The following is a 26121-nucleotide window of genomic DNA, read 5'->3' on the forward strand; positions in this document are numbered from 1 at the left end:
TCTGGTTCATTAAATGTTTGCAGAATGCCCTGGTGCACTCAAGGGGTGAAAGCAGACTGTGACACAGATTGGAACATTAAACCTGGACAGCATTCAATTTTTGGATTTAGGCAAATCAAAAGCATATGCCGATTTTTTTAAGGGTTATTTTTTAAGGGTTCTTTCCTTTCTTCCCCTCATTTACATTATAGTCTGAAGCATAAATGCTAGAGAATTTGTCTTTTGCCCATATGTAAGTGGTCTATAACTTCACAGCAAACTTGCACTATTTTGTCCTGAGAAACATGAAACATGCACAGAATGGTCTCATAGCACCTGCAAATGAGAAAGGCAAGTAAAATTTACAGTTCACAGAGGCAAAACACCAAAAGCTTTGGGAAAGGCTAATTTAATACATCTGTCATATACAATTACACAGTCAACTGTAATCCAAAACATCTATTTTTTTCCTCTTCAGACATAAAAGAGCCAATTGCCCAGGCTCGGAATTAAACATCTGTTTCATGAAACAAAGATATTAACCTCCAAGATTTTTTATGAATCAATAAAATTCAGTCATTCAGCACTGCTCAGTAACAGTTGTTTTCTCCATTACACAAATTGATACAGCCAATGCCTCAGCTTAAACCACCACAGTGACTGAATTTTAAAGGTAGTGGGCGGGCTGTTATTAATACAGGGATACAGATGCTTCTCTTACTAACACAATATAGTTATTAAAAAAGTTTTTGCTGCTGTTTCTGTTATTGGATACATAGATGAAACTAAGTATTTAGACATGACAGAATCAAGTATAGTAAAAGAAACAAACACAACCGGTAGCTTTACATTTTGGAAAACATGCAAATCATGTGTCCATATTAATCACAAGGCTTTTAAATGGTATAACAATTATTTCATTGTTTTAATTCTTATCCATCCTTTGTACATACAAACCAGTCACAAATAAAACAGGAAGCAGTCCAAACCATGATTGCTATTCTTTCAAGTAAACCTTCACAATTTTGAAAATGAAACCTACAATCCATACTTAATGGATTTTAGTCAGGCTCTTCAGAAGCAAAAAGAATGGTAAATTTCCTAAGAGTAGGCCAAATTCTGCCCCAAGTGCTGCAATGTAAATCCAAAGTGACTGAATGGCATCTGGAGAGGGAGCCAGTCTACTCAAGCTGGGCCAGTTTTCTTTTCACACCTGTGGTTTTTTATTGTGTTGAAGACAGCCTAGTGCATTCTCGGTTCCAGCAGTTCCCCAAGTGTGGAGCTCACGTTTCAAAATCTGGTCTTCCTCTTCTTGGTGCTCTTTTGTTGCAGAACACATTAACTATTTCAGTGTGGAGACATGGGAACACTGAGCTTCTCTTCCTTCAAAATTTTCCTAGACACCAAACCAATGAGGTACAAGCAGTTGTAATGTGTTCTTCAACAACTGAGCTCAGCAAAAACAGCAACCAAAGGTTTAACCATTAACCAAAGGTTAATGTAACAACAGCAAACGCGAGACTAGCAAATAAGCTTTAACTCAAGCTGCAACCATCATAAATCAAACTCCATTTTGAACTTTGTCTTTGTAGTAGGTTGCAGATCTGAAATTATCCTAATTTAAGAATATTAGCAATAAAAGACTATGAAAAAAGAAACACATATCTCACACTTGTTTAATCTTGTGACATATTATGCCACAAGGAATTTGCTTGCATAAGCAATGTTCAAATAAAGAAAGCCTTCCCCGGGGGCTTTAACTAGGTGCACAGCACCTTAGCTGATATTTCCACTGATTGCCAAGCTGTCCAAACAAATAGAGACTTGACAGTAAAAACACATATTCGGCTTCTCAGCCTTTCAGGAATTACGTGAACATAGATTTACACCAAAATGCCAAAGGACAACAGCACTGGAAATTGTTCTGCAATGTGAGTGGGTCAGCTTCTAAACCATACACCTGGGAACAATATTTCTCTGGTCTAAGCCTGTTTATCACGGAGTTCAGTATGAATTTTGAAACCTGACAAGTTACTGTAAATGAGAAAATGGAAAGTCTGGAGTGACTCTGTTAAACCATCAAAATTAATCTATACCACTCTCTAAGCAGAAACAGCATCTTCTCTTCTCCAAAGGGTCAAGGATTAATTCCATTTCAAAACACATAATTACAATGCTTTTCTGTTAGTTGTTCTCCTTGAAGAAATCCACAATTCAGTAGAGATTTTACAAAAATATATCTGGCATTTCTAAAATTGTGCCTATAATATATTTAAACAGGCATTATGTTAGCTATCTCAGATTCCCCTATTAACCCTTAAATTAAGGTGATGTAGACACAAAATGAAAAGCAGATTTGATTCTAAACACATCTCTACATCTTCTTATACTCATGCCATAATAGACAACTGCAGAACAAGTACCAATTAGCTCCTCAAAAGTATATATGAATTAATTGTCCTTAAACTAGATGCATGTTCCAGAAATCAAAACTGCAGGAAAGCAGTTTAACCCAACAGAGAGAAAAAGGAGTAGGATTCTAGAAAATCTGTACTCTGGTCCAAAATCTCTCCCTTCTTCTGGACAAAACATGCTGTAAAATTCTGTTGTAAATTGGTTTGAAATCACCTGATCAAAATCACCATGTAAGAGTAAGGCACTATTGCATTGAATTATAAATGTTTGGAATTAAATCTCCTCTCTTTTTCATTGGCGTAACCCCAAAGTAATTCCAGTAAAAGGTATGTTTCCTTTTTGCATCACAGTAACAAAAAATATGGCCTTAGTGTATAAAAGGGGTGACTCCTACTGGCTTCAGCTGGCCAGTATGCTAGAGTCTTTGTGAGCATCTTCTAACATAAAACAGAGTAGGTAGCACAAAGGAAATCTCTTGAGAAAAATCAACAGCTGCACTTCCTCCTGAATATCTTTTCCTCGTCAAAATAGAAGCAAGATATTTGACCAAAATATGAAATTTCATCAAGAAAAATTACAGAACAGGCCTTCAGAAAGTCTGTATATTTTAATAGGACCATTAGACAGTTTTCTCCTCAAATTTTCCTAAGCAAAGCTATCAAAAGGTTAGAATGCAAGGCCAAATTCCTTTGAGAAGAAAAATAAATCTACCGCAATAGTTACAAACACATCCCATGGATTAAAGGTTATATAAAAAGCCAATGGGTCAGAAATACCTCTCTGCCTCCTATCCCTCCACAATACTATCTAATTAGATTGAATGCCTTTTTATTTCATTCAGTGCAGAGAATTTCTGAAATCCCAATTTAATCAAGCCTGAGTCCTACAACTCCTCTGAGGCCCCATTTTCTTCAAAGCCATAAACTTCAGCCAAGGTTGTGTTAATTTTACACTCTTTTTTCCCCCCCTTGAATTAATAATAACCAAAATCTAATAGTATTCCAGTGTCTCACCTACTGTTTATTAAAACACTTAATTTCTAATTTCTTTGAATAGTGTCCTTTATGCCAAGATCTATCTTGTATGTTACTGAAAAAAGAAAACATTTAGAATAGGTGAGCACTATGAGGATGTTGAAGAGGGTGTCAGACGCTAGGAAGGTAGCTCCATGCTCTAATCTATTGCATCCAACCACAAGCAGGTGTTCACATAAGTAGTTTAAAGAAGGCTGGGTTTCTTTTTTGTAAGAATGGAATATTGGATATTGTGCAGAGTAGCTGCAAATGTGGAATGAATTCACTGTTGATTTTTCATCCACCTATCATTTCTCATTTTATGCATCCACTGTCAGCTCTTAGGTCTGCACAGCTCTGAATTCAGTAGAGTCCTACCTCCCTGTACTGATCACAGTATAAATAGCATGGGTGAAGCATCCAGAAGGAACTTTGATATATGAAACCCCAAAGAAGTTGTGGCTATGGCTATGGATGCAGATGGCTGTCCACAGACACAGTGCCTCTCTAAAATCAACCATAACCATCAAAGAAAACCAAATCTGCTTTTTTAGGGCTAGACCATGCTGATATGAATTCAGAGGAGGAGAAACGATTTCATATGTGATCTCAGGCAGGGACTGTACTCAACGCCAGGGGGAAGGTAAACACTTTTCTTAGTAAGGGATTTCATGGGAAATAACCATCTAGAAAGAACCACCATGGCACTATTTTCCACCTTACCAGATAAGGTGGCCAGACAAGGAGATCCTTCGGTTCTGATGTACTATACAACTAGTGTTTTGCCCCATTTAAAAGCCTTAAGTCTTTAGCATGCTTGTTTCTTGTGGGTAAAAACAAGAGTGATTACAAAGCTGTTCAGATTACTCCTGCAGACGCTATAGCAACAAGACCCCTGATGCAGCTGGAGAAACCCCTCTGAGGATCTGTACATCTCACAGTCTGCTTTCACACTCAAGGGCTGCTCTGAAGGAGATAGTCCAGCAGGTGCTCCAGTGATACCATTCCAAAGGAGCCCAGGAACTATGCAAAAGGAGACATCATTTGTTCCTTAAAATAAAACTGAGGACCAAGTTATGATTTTAATTAGGCTGCGTAACCCCAAAGATGTTAGTAGGCTGAAATTCAACCTAATATAATTAATTGTAATCCCCAATAACATTAGAGCTATTTACATAATAGCTGCATCCCCCCTAAAAGAGGGATTGGTCTGTATAAAGTCCTATTTTTCAGTGTCACAGAAGGACTCCAATATGAGATGATTTTGATGCATTAAAAGGTCATCAATACTGGGCACTAAAGATATCCTTAACCTAGCAGAGAAGGGCCCTTATCAAGGCAAAACAGGGCCTGTTTAACTGGAAACCAGAAAAATGCAAACTGGAAAGTATGTGCTTTTAAGTAGCAAGGTGATAATCAACAGGAACAAGTGCTGCCTCTTTAAAGGTGACCAAAACAAGAGTAGGTCTGATTTTGTATGCTCCTTTTGAAATGTACAATACTAGACTCAATACAAAGTTAAAGCAATGAATAAAAGTCTAATTACATGTTTGACATTATAAATGGAGAGACTAGATGGCTTTATAGGCCACTCTGCCCATAAAATCAGTAAAGTTATAAATTTGGTTACTAGCTTCAAGCCCTTAACTCCAGGCAACAATGTCACATACCTGTAGGTACCCAGAGCAGGAAAACAAAACCAGAAACCTAACAAAGTCCTGCCCAACTACATTAATATACTGTGAGGAGTCTATGAAGGTGTTATGTTATATTCCAAAACAGTAGCTAAATTAATCTCTCTCAGCATTATTTTCTTCTCCCACTTTTTTCCTGCTCCTCCCTTCCCTCCCCCCCCCCCCCCCCCCCCCAATAAATAAATAAAACAGAGGTCTTTGTCATGGTAACTATGGAGTTACTTAGACAAGCAGCCTCCCAAAGAGAACTGCCTCTGAACAAGATGCCCACTAGATATTCCAAGGAAAGTCATAAGGGAAATAAATACTGAATTATTCTGGTGTTTTACATCATGTCCCAGTAGCCAAAGTCTCTGAAATGGTATATAATCAGCACACCCACCAGCCTGCAGGTTGTAAGAACATATAAAAAAATAGCAGCCTGTAAATTTCTTAATAATAGAAAAAAGATTTTTCTAAAAATGGAAGTTTGGTCAGCTTGGAAACATGTCTAATTTAACAGAATGCTCTGAATATCATTATCAGAAAGGAAAATGAAAAAAACTAAGCACATCCCTACTTCTAGGAGCATCAACCTACAGAAAGTGGATATCCATAGAAAGTGAATATTGTGATATTAACCAGATCTGAAACAATGTAACAATGTCCTGGTTTCAGCTGGGACAGAGTTAATTTTCTTCCTAGGAGCTGGTATGGTGCTGTGGTTTGGATTTAGCATGAGAATAATGTTGATAACACACTGATGGTTTAGTTGTTGCTGAGCAGTGCTTACACTGGGCAAGGACTTTCCAGCTTCCCCTGCTCTGCTGGGTGCACAAGCAGCTGGGAGGGGGCACAGCCAGCAGAGCTGAGCCCAACTGCCCACAGGGCTATGCCATACCATAGGGCGTCATGCCCAGTATAGAAACTGGGGGAGTTGGCCAGGGGGGCAGCGATGGCTGCTCGGGGACTGGCTGGGCATCGGTCAGTGGGTGGTGAGCAGTTGCATCACTTGTTTTTTTTCTGGGTTTTGTTCCTCTCTTTTTCTCATTGTTTTCCTTTTCATTACTATTTATTATTATTATTATTATTATATAAATTTTTTCCAATTATTAAACTGTTCTTATGTCAACCCACGGGTTTTCTTACTTTTGCTCTTCTGATTCTCTCCCCCATCCCACCAGGGGGGAGGGCGAGCGAGCAGCTGTGTGGTGCTTAATTGCCGACTGAAGCTAAACCACAACAAACAAGAACTTAATTTTAGGAAGCAGATATGGACTGTACTGTGTATACAAGAAGCATGAAAACTCTATTTGGGAAATATAAAAAACTGTCTTGCAAGATAGGAGTCATTTGTGTAATCCTGGGGAAAGGAGAATGCAGTTCAATTCTATGATCAATGAAAGTCTTAAGAACAATCCAATCAATGTGATTCTGCTTGGAAAGGACATCAGGACTTGCTGATGTTCAGTCCCTTCATGTTGCCCCATAGAAACCTGGAAAAGAGAGGGCTGATTTGGCATAGACGCAGCTTCCCCCTGCCCCTCTCCACCTGCCCAAAATTTCTAATCCTCTAATCCAATCTTACCCTTCTAATACTAAACTCCCACTGCAGACAGGACTTCCACCATGTTTCCTAGGGTTTTTTTCATAATCTCCTCAATATCACTATTAGGAGGTATTTTCTTCCATTTCAGGTTAAGACACTCAATACAACACCTGGTATTTATCTTGCTTTAAGAACTTTAAAGGGATATAAATGTATTCTGATGTTTCATTTAAACTTTTTTTTTTTTCATATCTTAGAAACCTCAAGTGTGGTGCCAAGCTGAGCGGTACAGGATGTGAAGGAATCCATAGCTCTCCACAAGAGTCAGTAAATACAGGGAAAAGGAACGTTACTGGAAGCAACTTCTTACAGGTAACAGGGGTAACATGAACATGTAATATAGGAGATATGAGATATAAGCTGAGGCCTCAAAATTTATCTGTTCATGGACATTAATACCTTTCAGACTAACAATTCACTGCTGTGAGTAGAGAGATTTTTATTAGTATTCATACAAAAATCTGAGCGTTATAATAATGGCCCTAGCTGGTGGTGGTATAGAACCATTCCTTCAGACAGACAGCATGGGGAGCTTGAAAAGTATCCAGTCTGATGGACAAACCTCTACACATCTCACTTTGGCTGCTTGCACCCTGTTGATAAGTGGAGTTTTGTAGATGATGCTAGGGAGGCTGGCTCACAGTCCCTGATCATAGCTCATTAGGTTCCTCACAGACTTGAGAAAACACTGCACTTCATAAAGTTGACAGGCTAATGGCTAATGCACTCACCCATCCATTCTTTATTGAATTCATGCTGTTAACACATTGCTCCACCTTCTCCAAAACAAGAGCGAGCTTGCAGCATCAACAATACACTGTGTTGTGGCTTATGACAGGACTGAGCTAACAAATTAAGAAGGTATGGATGTTGGAGACAATCAGCTGCTTCTAAAGCTAGACAAGTCTTCAGGTATTGTATCTATTCCAAGCACTTACCTAAAATTTGGGTACGTTTTGTATATAAATAATACAAGACTTACAGCCCCATGTTAGCCATTATCCTACTATAATTTCTCTTTCAATTATGAAAAGTCAGTTTCTGCCATCCTGTGTATTTTGTGGGAGTTCCTGTTGAGTAAGACTTTGCAAAGTATGACGAAGGGTGACTGAATCTGTCCTTAAAGCAGCATTTTATTTTAATGCGATTTTTCTTCTTGATGAATTCTAGCAGAAGAACTGGACTTGTCACTTAACCCAAGCAGAGCATAAGTGTGTAACTTCATTCATGTGACATTTCAAAATCGTATAATGGACAATGCACATAACTGGCTTTATTTCTACCCACTCCAACTCATTTTTCAAGAATAACGGGAGGAAGAAATCTTGGTCATACTGAAGTCAATGACTAAATTTGTAGAGCTAGGATTCTATCTCACATATTGCACTCTGTATAAGAAAACATGAAAATAGCACCTGTCTTCAGAACGTCATTGGAAGACATCAGGAAAGCCCCCAAAACCTTCAGAGTGTCATCATACACTTTAAGATTATATGAGGCTGTTAGGTTTAGAGGAAATGTTTGGATGAGGGACTGGAGAAATGAAAGGGCTTCATAGTAAGAACACTGACTATTGTAGAAAAGTTCTGTTGTCAATTCAAGTCTTTCAGCAAAACTCATACTTGGCTCTAACATCTAAAAATGTGAAAAAATGGGATAACTGTAAAACTAGTTCAAGATAGTTTTAAAGCAATCTTACATTCCATATTTTGGACATTAGGAGTTTGGAGCATATTGTGGACTTTAAGGTATTAGTGACTGATCTGATAGTGACTTTGAATTGCAAGACAAAGAAATTCTGCCAGCAGAAGATAACACAATGAAATTGAATATATACAGTGGAACAGAAATTCTGAATTAAAAACAAAAATATGCTGCTATTTACAATGAAAACAGTAGTATAATTTCAAATTATTCTGGGGTTTTCATATACTGGCATCCCACTGTACTGCCTGCTTTTGTCTCCTATTTTCAGGCATTTAAAATTTGTATCAGAAGGTGATTTATATATCTTAACAGCTCACTGCATTTCTTAAAGATCAGCCTGAAGAGACAAATACAGAATAAAATAACAAAACAGAGGCTGTACTTCTTTCTTAGCTTTAAGTCAAAGAACTGTTTAAATAGAATTGTCTGTTAAGTATGAGATCAGTCCCTTCTCTAAATGAAGCAAATTAAAGGCAAAATTTAAAAGTCCTCTTCATCAACTTGTGTTGTAGTATTAATAGTTCTTAATATCACATCAGCATCCTTAAACTCCAAGATTCTGTCCACTGAGCTGGGAGCTATACTGAAGTTTTCCAAAGAGTCAGGGCCTAGATTTTCTAGTGGTCTGCTCCCTCAATTAGTGTGGGAGGGTTCACGAGCATTCAGTATTCACCACTTCCCTCTGTGACATTTCTGGATGGACTTTCAAGAAAGCACATGTCAATGTTGAGACTGACTGAAAATCTCTCCACTCATTTTGGTGCTTAAATTTAAAACCAAATGCTTCTAAAAATCTAGCCTTCATCTGCAGAGTGAAGAAATATAATCTCTAAACAGATGTATACATGCAATTTTGTTATCTTAAAAGAAAGAAAAAAATCAACCAAGATAAGAACAGTTCACGGCTCACATATTCACTAAATATTATATGCTTCAGTGTTTTATTTTCATTATGTGGAAACAAAAGAGATTTTAATTAAAAAGAAGGTGGCTACCATAAGCCAGAATTGGAAAGCAAAAAGCCTTAAGCAGTCCTTTCGAGGACTTCACAATGTCTGACAATTTCAATCTATTAGGTATCTTTCTGCCCATAGAGATCACGATCAGCCAGTAAACTTGCCCTTTCAATTCACTCAAAGCTGCTACTTCAATCTATCCCATCTGTGCTCTCTGAACCTTTCATTTCCAATAGGTTCAGACTAATTCAGAGCAGCCAGGGAGGCTGACGACATCTACCTTTCTTTCACATCCTCAGGGCTACATGCTGACATCTTAAAAAGAATTTAGAAATAAATATAATACCACTTCTTTCACACAACAAAATCATTTATTTGAAGTCCATTAAGGAAGCACACAGATATAATTAGGAATTGGTCCATGACTCAAACAGCCATTTGCCCCCATGCTGGTCTAACTATTCCACTGTAATAAAATAAAACACTCCTGTAAGCTTACAGACTTTGACCTAAAAGCTGGATGCCTTAAGAATCAAGATGGACATCATTTTAAAAAAATTGTAACTGTGATACAGATTAGTAAGCATTTGTAAGAGTCCATGCATCTTGATGCACACAAACTAATAGCAGTGGTACTTGTGACAGATTTACAATTCCCAGATGGCATTTGTCTACTAGTATGTACATTCTGGCGGTGGAAGAGAAAACGGAGGTCGGAAACAGGAAGCCTACGCAAGATATGATGAGCCATTAAGACTTACCAATTTAGTCACAGCACTAGTTTATAAGGAAAGAAAAAAACCAAGTGACTAAGAGCTGAGAACTGCCTGGGTGATAGGCAGATGTGAGAGATCTCATACAATAGTAGTCTGTAATGCCTCGTACAGAACTGAAAGCCAAAGAGAAAATGCTAGGCTGGCCCAGATCCATGATTATGAAAGGGGGATGCTCAGCTTTTTGGAAACGGTTGCAACGGCAGCCATTGGAGATGGCTGAAAATGACCACAGCTATGCGACTGGGGCAAGGAAATAAAATCCAAATTTCTTCCTGTGTCTTACATCTTCATTACCATACTGCAGCCTCTATCGTCACTGCTACAGAATTCAGCTACTCAGAACTAGTTTGGCTGGATTAAGAATATGAAGAAGATTCCAAAAATCTTTCAACTCACTCATCAAAATGCTCAGCATACAGGTAAGTAGTGTCCACTTCAGGTTGGAGTATTATAGCTGAATCCAAAAGTATAAAGTATAGTGATCACCACATTATCAACAACAGTGGGAAACTTTCCCTCCCCTTCAAAAATTTCAACCAAGCCATGAAAAGGAATTTACTGAGGGAGAACTGAGACTGATAGTATTTGTTATATAAAATTATCATATATTTGTCTAACTTGCATGGCTTTACCTTGGTCATCATTAAATATTACTATTATACATTACTATTATACTTTTACTTTTAAAGTGTTGCTGTTTTGTAGATGGAATGGGATGTTACATTGGTAAGGCTTATCAACTGAAAATGGCAATTATAAATATATCAGGTGACAACAATCAAACTTTTTTTCCATTTTGACTGGTTTCCATGCCATTCCATAAGCTTGAACAACATCTGATTTCTATAATCATGATTTTTTCTACAAGGGAATGAGAATGAAAAGGCCTGGGAACAGATTACTGGAGGTGCAGTTTGATATTACAAAATGAAAGCATAATTGCAGGCTACTGAGTCACACAGTCCTCAGCCCTTCTTCATCTCAGATCTGGTGAGCATGTGGCCTCAGGGTGAGATTATTCACAGTCCCATATCTGTTGGAAAGCTTTTCTTTTTGGTGAGTTAGTTTTCCATCAGATCAGGGAGCTGAACCACCTCAATACACAATTGTGGTATTTGGTGCCTGCAAAAAAACCCCTAACCTATATAAATGAGAAGAAAAGATTAGTTTTCAGCTAGATCAGTCAGCTGTCTGCATGGTTCATTACTCAACTGCACAAATGACAATGCCATACAAGAAAGAGACTGCAGCAGCCCCAACTGAGGCTGACTTAGCCTACTGAGGAGCCATACCATCCATGCTCATTTTCAGATCAGATTCAGCCTAGTAAAGAATGATTAAAAATTTTCTTCTGACTGCTTACAGCTTACAGTCTAGATTTAAGTGAACAAAATTCAACACCCAAAATACAGGAAAGCACCGTTGTTCAACTACTGTGCTAGCACTATACCTGCAAAATACATTTTTTTAGTTTCCAGGAAAGGTCTGCCATAATCATTTTCCACAGCCAAATTATAAAAATTCTGCACATTTCTCCTGTAAAGCTAGACGTTGACTCCAGAGGCTTATTGTTCCTTGCTGTGTTTTCACAGCACTTAGCACAGTTTTCATTGCAATATAAAATACTCTGTCATTTCATTATTTCTTTCTCTTAAGTTGCATGGTATCTGTTGTACCACATAATGCATCATTTCTCTGTTACCAGCACATTTGATGACTACTTGTCCAGGGCAGAAGGCAAGTTCTATTGCAAGAGCTGTGCAATCTACTTCAATTGAGAAGGAAACAAAAAACTTTTCAATATCACCTTTTGCCAGCAGGTCAAGGAAGAACCGAGGGCATTTGCAAAGTGTGAGAGCTTCCATTATGCAAAGGAAAGAATGCTGAGAAAAACCCTTTACTACTGGAAAAAGAGGTGAGAATTAAGAAGCTCGCATGATTTAGAAAATATTTTACTGCAAAAACAAAAGGAGTTATTTTCAACCTCTGACTATAAATAAGTAACTGAGCATCAGTTATTTTATTTTTCCTTTCAGGTGGGTGAAATAAAGCACAAACCATTTCACATGAGATTATTATGAAAACAAGCAAAAATCTATCTTGGCTGTTTGTGACTTGAATTCATCATAGGCAAAATTAAGATCTGATGGTAGTTCAGTATTTGTTTTAGTCTGAAACTAAAGTTAAAATTTCAGTTGTCCCCCACCAAGGATGTTCCACTGATTTAAAAATTCCAGAGCATTTCACTTGTTTTGCGGAACAGAGCAAAGCTTCTTTTCCATTTTTTCAGTAGTAGACTGCATGGTAGATGCCTGATTCCCCATTCCCCTGTATCAGCTAAGTTCTTTAGCCAGAATATATCTGCAAGAAGTACTTACAGTGATTTTGGGAACCACCTCAGAAAAACAGCTCTGACCCCTGGCCATTTTGTGTGGAAGGGATTGTGTCCTCTTAGTTCAAACTGTTTTAGCTAATGTGGGGGCAATTTTGCAGTTTGGTGGGATACCGGTTCTATAGGATAAGGTCAAATATATGTGTAACTTGTCCCTGGGCTATGGTATAGGCATGTGTGAGGGAATCTGAGGACATTAGACCTCCTGGGACCGTTCTGATGATTAGCATTGGCTGTGCACATACTATCTCCCTGAAGCAGGCCACAGAGCACAGGAAGCAGATATTCTGATTTTCTTTATTATGCGGTCTTCAGAATCCCATTCTTCACTATCGGCTCTTACTCTGCAGAGTAGTAGCATAGAACAGAATACAGAGTTTGATCTTTATTTCTTCTTGTTGTCTTCCAACTTCCATAAATTTCTTCTTGCATGCCTTCAATCTTAATTTTATGGGGTCCCAGCCTAGGTTTCCAATTATTTTCTGATAACTCCTACAGGTCAGTACTACAAGTTCAATGTCATCTCAAAATCTAAGATTATATACTCTGTTTTCCTCCGTGATTCCTTCTGTTCATCTCAGTGCTAAAAACAAGACTTGGACTTGCAATTCGAAGGAAAACAGTCATGGCACTGACCTATAATTAAGGAGGCAAGAGAAAGTACAAGAACTATGGAAGAATTCACTTACTGAGTGTCTGAGAGAAATATTTATTCAGTCATTGGAGAAGAAAATGAAGAGGTGCTGGAAAGCAGCATTTGCAAAGGACCAGTTGGATTTAGACCAGGACGAATACAATAGATCAGCTGTTCCTAAGACAGATGTCAAAGAAGCATAAAACATAACTGAAACTGCTACAATAATTCCATAGGCTTCAGATGAGATTTTGGTAGTGCCTGTCTGTCAGAAGAAGATAAAACAAGTGTGAGAATGTATAGTTTCTCTGACAAATTGATCAAACTGGCAGCAAACATCTGCAACAAGTCAAAGACCATACCCAAGAGGCTAAGGGAACAGTGTAGTGTCACCACAGATATGAAGACTAGGATGGCTACTATTGTCAGGTCGAAAACACAAATGAGAATGTATTATTAGGAAAAAAATGATGGGTTCTAGCACTCCACTGTATGAACTGAAACACTAGAAAGGTCCTGTTACACAAAATAACATCCTCCAATGCTCCCTCTGCATTTTGGGAGGAATTTTTCTTCGTCCCTTGATCTTCACTGTCTCCCAACAACCTTCCAGATAGAAGCTGTAGGCCATAAAGACTTAAGGTTTGACAGACCTAATTACCTGAGAGATTATCCTATGACCTACTGCAACAGCTAAAATCATCTGAGGTCTGTGAATGCTCCCCTCTGCACCTAAAGGCAGTTACTATCAGGACATCTCTGTGAGGGATCTTCAGTTTTAAATTCACTGATTTAGACTGCCAAAGCCCAGATTTGTTAGCACTGCAAATATGCTGCCAAATTCATCGTTCTTTTCTGAAGCTGCTGAAAAGAGAACAGTTGAAAAGAATCTCTTCATGAGCCATCCTTTTTATTATTATTGATGCAATTTGATTATTTGATGAGAACCTATAATGTATATGAAGACATTCTAAACATCAAGACTATAAATACCATAACAAAGGTCTGCTATATATAGTATTCTCCACTTACAAGCATTTCTCTTTTTGCAGGGTCTGATCCAAACCACATGCATAATTCTGATAGGAATAGACGAAAGGATGAAAGGAGCATATGACTGCATAGAAATAGAAAGAAAACAAACAAATAAATGCTTCAACAGTGATTATTGTACCATTACTCTGATCTATTGCTACTCAGATAAAAAGTCTAAATAAAAAGGCAAGAAAAGACACAGCTGATGCTGATATAGGTATTTTAAACTACCACAGCAGAAACAGCAGGGAACATTTACAGCAATATCCAAAGTTATGATAGGACAAAGGGGAAAAAAAGGTAACAGCAGCAGCAAACAACTGTGTAAGGATCACAGATCTTAGGTATTTACTTTTGTTAGCGTTTCATCCCTTACACAAATGAAGCATTAGCAAAAGCAAAGAGAAAGGAGCACTGAGATACCACTCAAAATATCAACCTGCTGGACAGCATTTGGGAAATAGCATTTTAATTCTCAAGGGAATTCATAGTGATATTTGCTTTATATTTTTTCTAACCTGAAATTGGATCCATTAAATTCAGTCTGAATTCTGGACCTTGAGAAGCTGGTTGATTTCAAAAGACAGCAAGTCCAAAGAAATCTACAAGGATGCAAACATGAGAACATAAAGGGAACCTACATTTGGATGCAGTATTGCTAAGATGGTCCACAAGCTTTCAACCAAACTAGCCAGAAAATGCGAGAAAATCTGCAAACAGCAAAGATTCACATAATTTGAAAATTTCATATGCACAGCTCCACTGTTGACCATTTATTAAATGATGATGGAACAGTCTGTTTCTTCAGCTGCAAAGAAGGGATCTTGCCAATTTTCTCACAAACGGTACCACCATGTGCATATTCCACAGGTTAAAAATGCTAAATGTCTTTATTGCACAAAAGGTTCCAAAGCTAATGACTGTTGTGAATGGTTCTTTTATATGAAGGCATTGCACATCTCAGAATATACTGAAAAGATGCCGTAGCCTCGTGGTCTATTCACTCAAAATGCCACAGTAGCGCAGAAGGTTGTTTTTCTTGGGGACCTCAGCAACAGTTATTCTCGAGTAAATGGGCAGCTAGAAATAGAGGTTCACATATCTTGTACTGGCTCCCTACACAGATCTACAAACCAGGACTACTACTGTATAGGGCATAGAGAAGACAAAAGAAACCCATGCTTCAGATGGAAACCTTCCTCTTGGCTGGAGGTCAAACTCCATGTAATTTAGGAAAAAAGAACTTAAAGACTAAAGAATGTGTCTGATTCTCTGTGTGTTCTTATCAAGCCAGCTCAGAAGTTCAGAAGAATCCATTTATTTTGACTGTTTCAATTTTTATGTCCCATCAATAACAGAAGAGACTAGCCAACAATTTCTTTCACCAGTCCATCTCATCACCACTGCTACCCGCTACATTTGCAACTCACTAACGTGAAGGAACTTAAAATAAACCCCAAAGATTTGAAGGGGCAGAGAAGGAATGAAACATTTCTAAGATCTGTACCATCTACCAAAAAAAAAAATTTTTATTGTAAGTCGTTTGTTGCATTATTAATACAGATATTCAAAATCTTTTCTGTAATAGTTTAGTAACATGGATTATAACAGAAAGAAATATAAAAACATCTTTATGACATCTTTTTATAAGAAGCTTTTTACGTTCCCTTTATCATGTTGCTGTTTGAAAAGGCTTAGATAGCTTATTAATTGTAACATCATGGGATGGGATCTACTTAAGCTCTTCGAATTTTTTAATCACACAGATGCTTTCATCATATCTTTATTTTTTTCCCCTTACCCTACTCTTTTCTATTCTTACAGACCTCTAAATTGTTCATGTTGTCCAGCAATCAGGACAATCAGAATGCCACATTCCAATTTCTAACTCAGCCACTAGTAATTAATTATTTTAATGTGGTAAAATGTACATTCTCACCTGAGAAGAGGGGCAGATACTATATAAACAGCAAGTAAAACAGGTCCTGCACTGAACAACTTGTATTCTGAGTAAACAAGACAGTTTAAAAGGGAAAGGGAAGGCAGAGAACTGAAGTGATTTTTCTGAAGGTTACAGAAAGCCAATGGGTACCCTGACTCCTAAATCACCATCGTGAGCCACTACATTCCCCAGCTTTCATAAAGAAGAGAACTCCAACAAGGTAAAATGATTGCATTTCTGCAAAAGGATAATAATACCTGACTAAAAAATGGGACAGGAAATAATGCTTTATAAGGTCATTTAAAAAAATAAACTAGTACAATTAGAAGACCATTCCAAGCGATCAGTTATTTTCCTGTTTTAAAGTCTATCAAATAGAGATATTTCTGCCTCTGCAAAATATCAAACAGTATATAATCCTCAAATTTTGTTGGAAGAAGCCAATGTTCACGGATAGCTTTTCTGAAAAGATTTTGTTTATTTTTAAAATACAGAGCATGCTGTCATGGCTGTAGTACAGGCTGGCTCAGTGGAAACCCATTAAAACCACTTTAGTGGGCAGATGGTGTCAAAGAGTCAGAAGTATATAACAGAATCCTACCGTGCACAAGTGTTCAGTATGCAAGAAATCATCTCTTATCAGACAACTGCTGCAGGGGACACAGCCAACCACAAAGGAGAGAGCAAAGCACAGCTAAAGTCATGATAGCCTTACAACTGTTTGCCCAATAATATGGAAAAGGATATGGAATAAGAGAACCTTAACTGATAAACCCTGAGTAAACAAGGGAAGATCTATGGAGAGCATCATATCAAGCTTTAAAAAGCAATACATTTGCTTTTATTGTTATTCACTGAAGGTGGAACTACTCTTTGTCATTAAGAGGGATATCACAACTCAGAAAGACTAAAATAAGATTTGAAAAATGTCCGCTAAATTTTGGATCCCCATCTTTTCACACCCTGATTTACAGGGTTGCTGAGCAGTTGGCATTTCAGCAGGATTTCTAAGAATGGGTACAAAGAAACTCGTTAGAGACATCTGGAAATAGCGGCCTTGCCACTGCAGTCTAGAAGATGACAAATTTCAATTAGTCATACATTGGATGTGCACTAGCACACCAATAGATTATGAGACACTCCTTTTGCATATATTCCTTTTCCATTCTCTTCTACAGAACGTAGGCCAAGTTTTTCTAGTGTTTTCATATGAGCCTAATTCTGTAGGCGAGCTTAACACCTAACAAAGCAGCTAACTCTGAGTTAAATAGATCCTATGACCTGAGTTAAATAGATCCTCAACAGACACAGTGAAAATTAGTGTAAATGGGACAGATGAGTGAAAACTCTAAAAGTATTCATTGTATGCTGCTTACAGAGTAACAAAGCGTGGTAATAAACTTACAGAGTGTGTATGCACCCCTTTCCTCTGCTGGGCAGAATCAGGATTGCTCCATTCTTCCCCAAGTCCCATATTGTTGACCACATAATGACATCCTTCTTCAGCTCAAGAGGTACAGGCTTGTGAACCTGAGCAAACTAGATCTTATTTTTATTTCTGAAAACGTGCTAAGGATGACAGGAGGGTATCTGCTGATACACAGGGTTTTTACACATTTATTACACTGAGAAGTTTTGTCAGCTGAATAGTTCTTTCAACAGTAGCTCAAAGCACAATCCACTGAAACAACATCACGACCTCCTTCATACCAGGAAAACCTGACAATACAGCCTATATTGCCGAGAGCAATGTAGGAAGTTAAATGTAGGAATTTGCCATGCCCAGACGAGAAAACTAACTACCCAATGTGTACTACCAAATTAAAATTAACCAAGCAAGACTGATTACATTAAGACAGAGATGCAAAACTCTGAAGGATAAATACAGATATTTCAACTGTAGGCACGTGCAAGTCACCACTATTTTCTTTTCTTGAAGACAAATGGAATGAGTCACCATGGCACAGTAGAAAATGGAGGATACGATTATGTGCTAATCCAGGACCTTTGATAAGTGAGTGGATTGAAGACTAAGTGGTATTGTTTGCTTTCTTATATTATGGATTGGATTCATGTTGAGAGACACTATTGGCTAGTTATCTCTGCCAACTTTGGATTCCTCCTCTTGTACAATGAATTTACATAACGTATACCGAAGACATAAAATGTACACTTTAAAAAATATAAATAAAAACCAAGTAAGCAATGTTGAGGGCCAAGAAAATTCAAGGTTCTGAGGTCATTTAGCATTAGATGAGACTAAACTCTCTGACTCGGAGGATTTTTTTAGCATGCAAGACGTACAGACTCATCTGTGTGAATATCTGGACATCCGCCTTGTTCCTCAGCAAGAGGTCTGCAGACTGCCTGCTCAACAGTCTGCCTACCTTGAAAGCAAATAGATCAAAAGGCATGCTGTAGAGCATCCTGGGTCAGCTGGAAAGGACACTTCTTCTGTTGCTCCTTAGTCTACCTTGTAAAGTTGTATACACCAGAAATAAAGAGTGTGTTGACGTCTTTCCTCATGATTATTACCCCTGCTACTTTTTTCTACATAACTAGCTAACTCATTTATTTTGCTCTTTTTATAGGATCTATGTTATTCAATATCCTTCCCCCTTCTCATGTTTTACAGTCTACATGGTCATTTTTACATGTGGTTTTATTTCACTTGTTCTAGCTGCAAAACTGCAAACTAATGAGGCCCATTGCGTTCCACCAAGGAGAAGAAGAGCTATTAAGATTAAAAGACACCATTAGCAGAAAAGCAAATGAGTATAAAATGGTATTGAATAAATTAAGGCTGGAAAATGGTTACTAACCATTCCCATAGCAAATTTCTGGAACACCTTATCCAAACCATCTTACACAGCATTGTGACAAAAGTCTTTATTCACAAATAAAAACCCCAATAACTAAACAAAACCAAATAAATTCAGAGTAACTTTAAAAACAGAGCTCAATGGGCCTGTGAGAAGGTGAAGGCACTATAGGAGGAGGGAAGAGGCCTTCTGTTTTGTAAATTTGGGGAAATGTGGTATCAGTGGAGATGCATCCACTACCAACCATTTCTACATGGTCTGTACAAGGAACAAAAATGTGTGCATTTGCCAAGCAGCTTCCAGGGAGACAATTGTCTGCAACACAGAAAACTCGCTCCAGAAACCTTTCTGGAAGCCTTAATTAAAAAAAACAAGACTGAGGGTGTAAGAACAAACAAACATCCTCTGTAAATACAGCGGAAGCCTTTTAAGGAAGTTAATTGACCCTACAGCGCAGATGCCATTAAGTGACTGGCAGACTACTCCTACATTGCTTCACTGAACCACTACTCAATGTTGATTTAAGCGAACCTATGCGGCAGTGGATTAGAAACACTCACACCATCACTGATTGTGTCTGAAGTACAGAGGCAATACCAAACAGTTCAGAAACGACAGTTAGTCTCACTACAGTGGTTTTTCTCAACCCTTTTAAGGACGAGAGCCATCTAACTTTTTGAAAGAAATCCAGACCATCTTACACAGTATTGTCACAAAGGTCTTTGTTTACAACCAAACACAAATTGGGATGTACTCTGAAAGCATCCTTGTTACTTCTGTTTCCTCCCCTTGTTTTTTTTCTAGCTTGCATGCATAAGGTTTCTGGCACTGGTTTCACGACACTGCTCAGATGTTCTATGAATCACCACTGGTGTGTGGGCCACAGGCTGAAAAAATACCACTCCAGAAAACTCTGTCTACACTCTGAATTAAAGCCTACTAAAGGCAATGAAACCCCATATACTGATGGTAATGGGCTCCTGGATCACACCCACTGTGGAGCAATAGATGGATATAATATCTTATATCGCAGAGCTGGAAGTTATATCATCCTCTAAGTCAAGTTTAATTCACACTACTAAAGCAGAAAGTGGAAGCTTGCATAGGTACTACATAGGCTGTACCTCTTTGGAGGATGAAGACTTTCAATCCATTAGCTCTGTGGGGCCATCAGACTAACACCTTACACTGGAATTAAGTCTATTCAATAAAAGAAGAAATCAAGGACATGAAGAAGCCAATGCTCATTCTACAGTTAATTTTCCCTCCATGGAAGAGAGTGAAGTAGCCTAACATCCTCAAATATGTACTTTAAATCTGCTCATAATAATTAGTGTTATCTAAATGTCTCTGAACTATTTAAAATCCACTTCATTTTGAACTACCATTAATAATGCAGCAGGCAATATTACAAAGACTGGTGAAAATCAAATAATTTAATGTAACACTTTATAAACCTGCGATGAATCTCAGCTGCCTCTTCAGCTTCTCTGCAATCAATCTGTCTGGAGTCATGTTTATGTATCCTAGGACCCGTGACAGACTGCCACTAGACTTGGCATCCACAACAACCTCAGGAGGTTGATTTAATGCGAATGCAGCATGAAAAATCAGATTATCTTTTGATTCTCTCTTTTATTAAATAAAACTGATCTTTATTGAATAAAGCTGCTTTTATTAATATCTAAAACATTGGTTGGTGTCACAGAGCCCGCCAGTCCTATGGAACTAATAAAAGAAAAGACAGAAGTAAAAAATGAGAACATTACAGGGAAATATTAGAAACCAAATCACATTAAGCCAGTATTGCAGCTGACAAATAAAACATGGGTCGAGCTGTAGAATTTTTTAGTTTAGTCTGAATTTATTATTTTTTACTGAAAGAAAAGAAATCAGAATGGGGCTTCTCCCAGAAGTACACTGTGGCAAGAAACACAATAAGAGAAAAAAAGTGCAACTTAGTTTCCCCTTCCGTTGTATAGCAGTCGTTTGAGACCTAAGTTCAGTGCAGCCGGGACAAAGTACAAAAACTTTGCTTTTATGGGAACAGCTTGAACCTTAAGCTAGAAAGATTTCCTTTATCTTTTGGGTTTTTAAGAAAACTTTTTGGGTTTCTGCACATAGGCAAAGCTTACAAGAAAAACGCCTCCTGGCCACACCTGTACTTTATGCTCACCCAAGTAGCAGTCATCTGAAATCAGCATGCAGTAAATTTTCTATACATATCAATTGCACATCTAGAGCAACAGATGCCTATGATGAGTGTGTCCACAAGTAATATCAGCACTGTTACTCTGAGAAAAAGAATGCGTCCCTCATCATCACAATCAAAATCTGTCAACATGAACTGAAATTCAACCCTGAACTCCTGTCTAGTCACCACCAAGAAGGAGGGGGGAAAAAGAATATATATATCAAACCGAATAAAATAATCTTCAATTTTAATCCCATTTACAGCACTATTTTCCATTACTAATATACTACCAGCGTTCCAGAGTAATGGACTCCAAAGTAAGTAGTGCTGAAACACAGGTTGTTGCACTCCTCAGCTTTTCATTTTCCATGTTTCTACTTATATTAAGTCCACAGTGCACTTCAGTGTCAGTGCAAGATCTGCACATAAAGATCTTCAGAAATGGCCCACAGCCTTCTGGAAGATGGAACATAACTAACAAGCTCAGCTGTGTAGTTCTTCATACACCACTACCCCCACTGAAGCCACTGGATGCACAAGTGAGGTTAAAGTGAAGGAAAGTGGCTTCACAATTCACAAATATACAATCCACTGAAATAATCAGTGAAGTATTTCAGCAATGTGGACAGAAAGACATATTCTGATACTAAGTATCATCATGGAATTAGTAAAATTGCATAGAGAAAGCCAAAGAGAGAGTTTGTCCATAATGAGACAAAAAAAATCTCCAGTGTAAGATTCAATGGAAATCAAGAGGGTTCAAAGAATACTGTAACATGGATAATTCCAAAGGAAACAGAGGCAATTTAAATCCAAATATCCACATACTTCTCTCCTATAATGTAATCAAAACTAAATGTTAGGGGGTTTGGTTTCTGAGAGATTTCACACACACACACTTTCCTATAATAGGAGATTGGCATCACTGCAAATGTACTATCCACATCGCTAGCCTATGGGGAACACTCTTAGGGGTATACAAGGTAATCCTGCCTAATACAGTTGCCAAGCCTCCGCATTTATAAAAACTGAGAGAAAAAGAAAATCAAAACAGCAGCTATGTGGCCTGAGATCTCATTAGAAAGCAACTTGAGGGAAGATTTCAGCCCAGGATGACAGAGAAGAACACGGAATGCTCAGCAGAACATAGGCAGAAAAAGTCACTAAAATATTCACTTGTTTTGTTATTGTCAACTTAGACCTGTAATTTGAAATTAATTAAATCAGGTTTTTTATCTGACAACAAACATTCACAACATAAAAGGCTCCTAAATCTTAAGTCTCACAATATACATGCTAAAATTGTTTAGCGTCTTACGGGAGATGCTCAGTTCATTATAGGCTCAAGCCAAGCATGGAACCCGGTGTTCAAGTATTGAAGTTTTTATTCTGCTCCAATGAAGCTAATGAGAGGTTTTCCCCTTAAACAAGGGAACAAAATGCCCACATTATTGTGCCTGTTGTATTAGTCTGTGTTTTCATTAACATCAACTAGGCTCGGTTATTTTTTAATTGAAGATTTCTGAAGAATTTTTTTTCATAGTCGATACCAACTAGCAAAATGCCCAACTGACTGAGGGCAAGCATTGGCTCCCTAGGACTGACTCAAGAAAACTCCTAGTTGAAGACAAAGCTGTGAAATGCAACTGCCCCCATCACTACAGTTACATAGCCTTATAATCTCTGTCCTTTGCCTATATATATATATATATGTACGCACACACACATATAGAGACAGACAATATATTAAAATATACAGATTATATAATCAGTGACAAATTGTTCTGATAAGAACATGAAGCTCATTATTGAAAACAACATTTCATTTCTCAGGCTGGAGCTATTTTCTGCACTTACAAGATAAAAGCAAAGCAAAACTGCAATAGTATTCTCAAATCTTCAACATTATTACCCGAAAGATTTGGAAACTGTGCAGTAAAAAGGTGCGTTGCCATGGTTCTGAGTAATCAGCAACAGACCTATACACAATAGACAGCTGATTGCTGTTGCAAGTTAAAAGATTTTTTATCTCTTTAGGAAAACTTTGTCATCATGTCATAAATGAGAGAGTTTTTCTATTAGCAACAGAACGGCATCAAAGAAACATGCCCTGTAGTAGTAATCAAGTCTGATTATTTTTTTTGGTTTTCATCTTCTTACAGGGCGGGGGGGAATCAGCCTTTTACATTGTCAAGTTTATACTGTAAAGCTCTGGAACACTCTGGTCTTTTTAGAGTGTACTTAGGCATAGTAGTACAGATGGAGTCTGTAACCAAGTATGGAAATAGACAACTACATTAAAGATAGATATCTGTATTACTAAACAGCAAAGAGTCCCTGCAATCACGCAGTAGTATATTGGATATCTGAAGTGCAAAATAAATAGCACAGAGAATACCAGTAATTCTAATGGGATCTTGTGTATCTGGTTTCAAGACATATCAGATTTAATGAGACTTCACAATCACAATACACAGAAAAATCTCACTCGTCAGTTTTTATAGCATTTTTTTCCGCCTAAGAGACCTTCTTTCCAAGTCCAATTTTCTGCCTATGTTTATCTTTCAAAGGAGATGTAAGTAACATTTAAGAATAAAACCATATATGAATGTTATAATTGCTGAGCTGGCAATAAAACAAACACTGCATTCTGTAGGACTGAAATGCCACTTATACTCCAATCTTGGAATAAGCTGCAATCTCAGTCAAACACTATGTTAATGCAGTGTTAAGGCTGCAAACTGAAACACACCAAAAATAGGAGATTAAGAAGTTAATATTCTTACTGCATTGTTAGCCTATCCAAAGTACTGATATTGCTTATAATAAAATACATAATTTACAGCCTAGCTGGGAAATCAAAAGCTACTGGTGTGCAATGTGAATGAAGCAATCTTTTGAAAGATTCAGACTTCCAATCCCTGCTACTAATGCATTTCCAATTGCAACTTTAGAACTGTACTTATGTAGGCACTGCATTTAGGTAACATTTGAGGAGATTTATAATTTTGTTCCTTTCTTTCTTAACCTGTTCTAAGGAAAAAAGGAGGAGAAGTGAATTTGATACAGGGAACCACCACAGAAATACATAGCTGTGTATTTTGCCTTCTGTCAGTAAGTTCAGTTCTGGATACAAAGTAATTAGTAAAATAACTCACTTAAGAAAAAAGAAAAGTGCCAACATCTGAAGTGTAAAGAGATGTTAAGAATAACTAATACCTTTGCAAAATCATAGATTAAATGCATATGCTATTATTCCTCTCTGAAGACTAACCATGTGTGAACTTTAATTCTGTTTTCCTGCCAAAATATAGCTGTTGATGCACAGTATCTTCTCAGTAGAAATGTGTAGTTCTCCTAATTTATATTCCACAGGAATGCTCAGAATCATCTAAATTAAGTACTGCAAAAATGCATTCACCTTTTGGCTGAGGCCATTGATGAAACTTTTCAGTTCAAAGGAGGATTTAAATGCAGACAAAAATGAGTGCATTGTCTATACACTGGTTTTCTGATTCTTACTGTAAACACACTTGAGAGCAACAAGAAGACATCACTGAGTCATCTGAAGTCGTGCTGTCAGGACATTCAAACTCTGTTCAGCATGCAGAATATCAGACACCTGGTTCAGGCTCTCATCACAGCTTTTAAACATTTCAGCAAGCACATACTTCTCTGGTCCAGTAAAATGTTTCCAGCCAGTCTGAGATACAAGATTTTTCATTGGAAAAATTCCATAGAAAATAATGGTGGGGCAGCTAACTCCAATAGCTGGTACCCCTGAAGGTTTCAAATTTCCAGATAACAAACCCTTCACAATCCAAAGCTGGTGGGTACCAGCTCAGCTCATCACCAGCATCTACTACGTGATCAAAAGTATAATAGGCAGGTAACAAAAGCCTCACTAAACGGGTAAGACTGTTTGTCACAGTCGACCAAGAAAAAATCCTGCCACTCAGGATTTCCCATCACGATATCTTTGTTTTTGACTAGCACATGACTCCCCCCAAGTCTTTCAGTCATGAGTTGTGGGTATCAACATTCAAGGCATTACAGAGAGAGAGACAGAGGCTGTGTATGCAAAATAAACAAGAAACAAGATGCAGTGAAACAGACAGAACAGATTGAGCCTTACCTTTGGAAAAAACTGCTGCCAGGCTCAAGAGGAGAGGTGACAACAGATGCCCCATATTGCTAATCCCAGAAGTGCACATCCTACGGTTTGTGGAGAAGTTAGGGCTCAGTTTCACACACTTTGTAGTCAAAATAAAAATCGCTCAGCTGGAGAGGCTGCATTTTCAGAAAAGGTCATCTGGAGAGCGCAAAAGGCATTTCCTTCGGAGAGAGGACTTACTTCTTTAGCTTTAACCCTCCCCTTTCCTCCCTCCTTTCTTCAAAACAGATGATGCTGTGAAAGAAAACCCCTCTCCTCTCGATAAATAAATAGGAAACAGTTCTGGTTAAAATCTCAGTCCCCAGCCTCAGTCGCCTGCGGCAGGCAAGCAGCCCCCTACCCCAGAACACCCCCGAGCCGGCTAGGTCAGGCGCGCTGGGCAGGGGCTGGGGGGCTCCGCGCCGCGCACCCCCGCCTCGGCGGGCGGAGACCCGCCTGCCCGCTCCTGCCCGCGGCCGGGCTGCGCCTCACAAAGCCGGTGCCCGCATCCCGGGGGAAAAGCACGTCCGCTGCCCGGGCGTCACCAAAGTTTTCCTTTAGGTGATGCTGATCAGCCCAAAAATCATCCAGACACGGAAGCAGGGTTTTGTTGTTGCGCTCTCGCTCTTTTTTTTTTTTTTAAGTTCTCAATTTCCTCATTGACTTGTTTGACTTTCTGCAAGAGAGGGAGGGGGCGAGCGCGGCTCCCCCCAGAAGGTCATTGCCCCAGATGTGCTTACTGCCCTCGGGGCCGGCGGGCGCAGCGGCCGCGGCCGGCGGGGACCTGCCGCCCCAGCGGATGCTGCTCGGCCTGAGCGCGT

General features: G+C 38.4%; 1 protein-coding gene across 1 annotated transcript in view; it reads right to left on the minus strand.

Moving 5' to 3' along the window:
* Positions 1-25906, minus strand: part of TMEM132D (transmembrane protein 132D) — a 277426-nt gene extending 251520 nt beyond the window's left edge. Inside the window, exon 1 of the mRNA XM_075515941.1 lies at positions 25283-25906. Coding sequence (XP_075372056.1) covers positions 25283-25361 — 79 coding nt within the window. The 5' untranslated portion in view covers positions 25362-25906. The remainder of the gene's footprint in view (positions 1-25282) is intronic.
* Positions 25907-26121: the final 215 nt, after the last annotated feature.

The sequence above is a fragment of the Mycteria americana genome, chromosome 13 (assembly GCF_035582795.1).
Source record: "Mycteria americana isolate JAX WOST 10 ecotype Jacksonville Zoo and Gardens chromosome 13, USCA_MyAme_1.0, whole genome shotgun sequence".
NCBI classification, from domain to species: Eukaryota; Metazoa; Chordata; class Aves; order Ciconiiformes; family Ciconiidae; genus Mycteria; species Mycteria americana.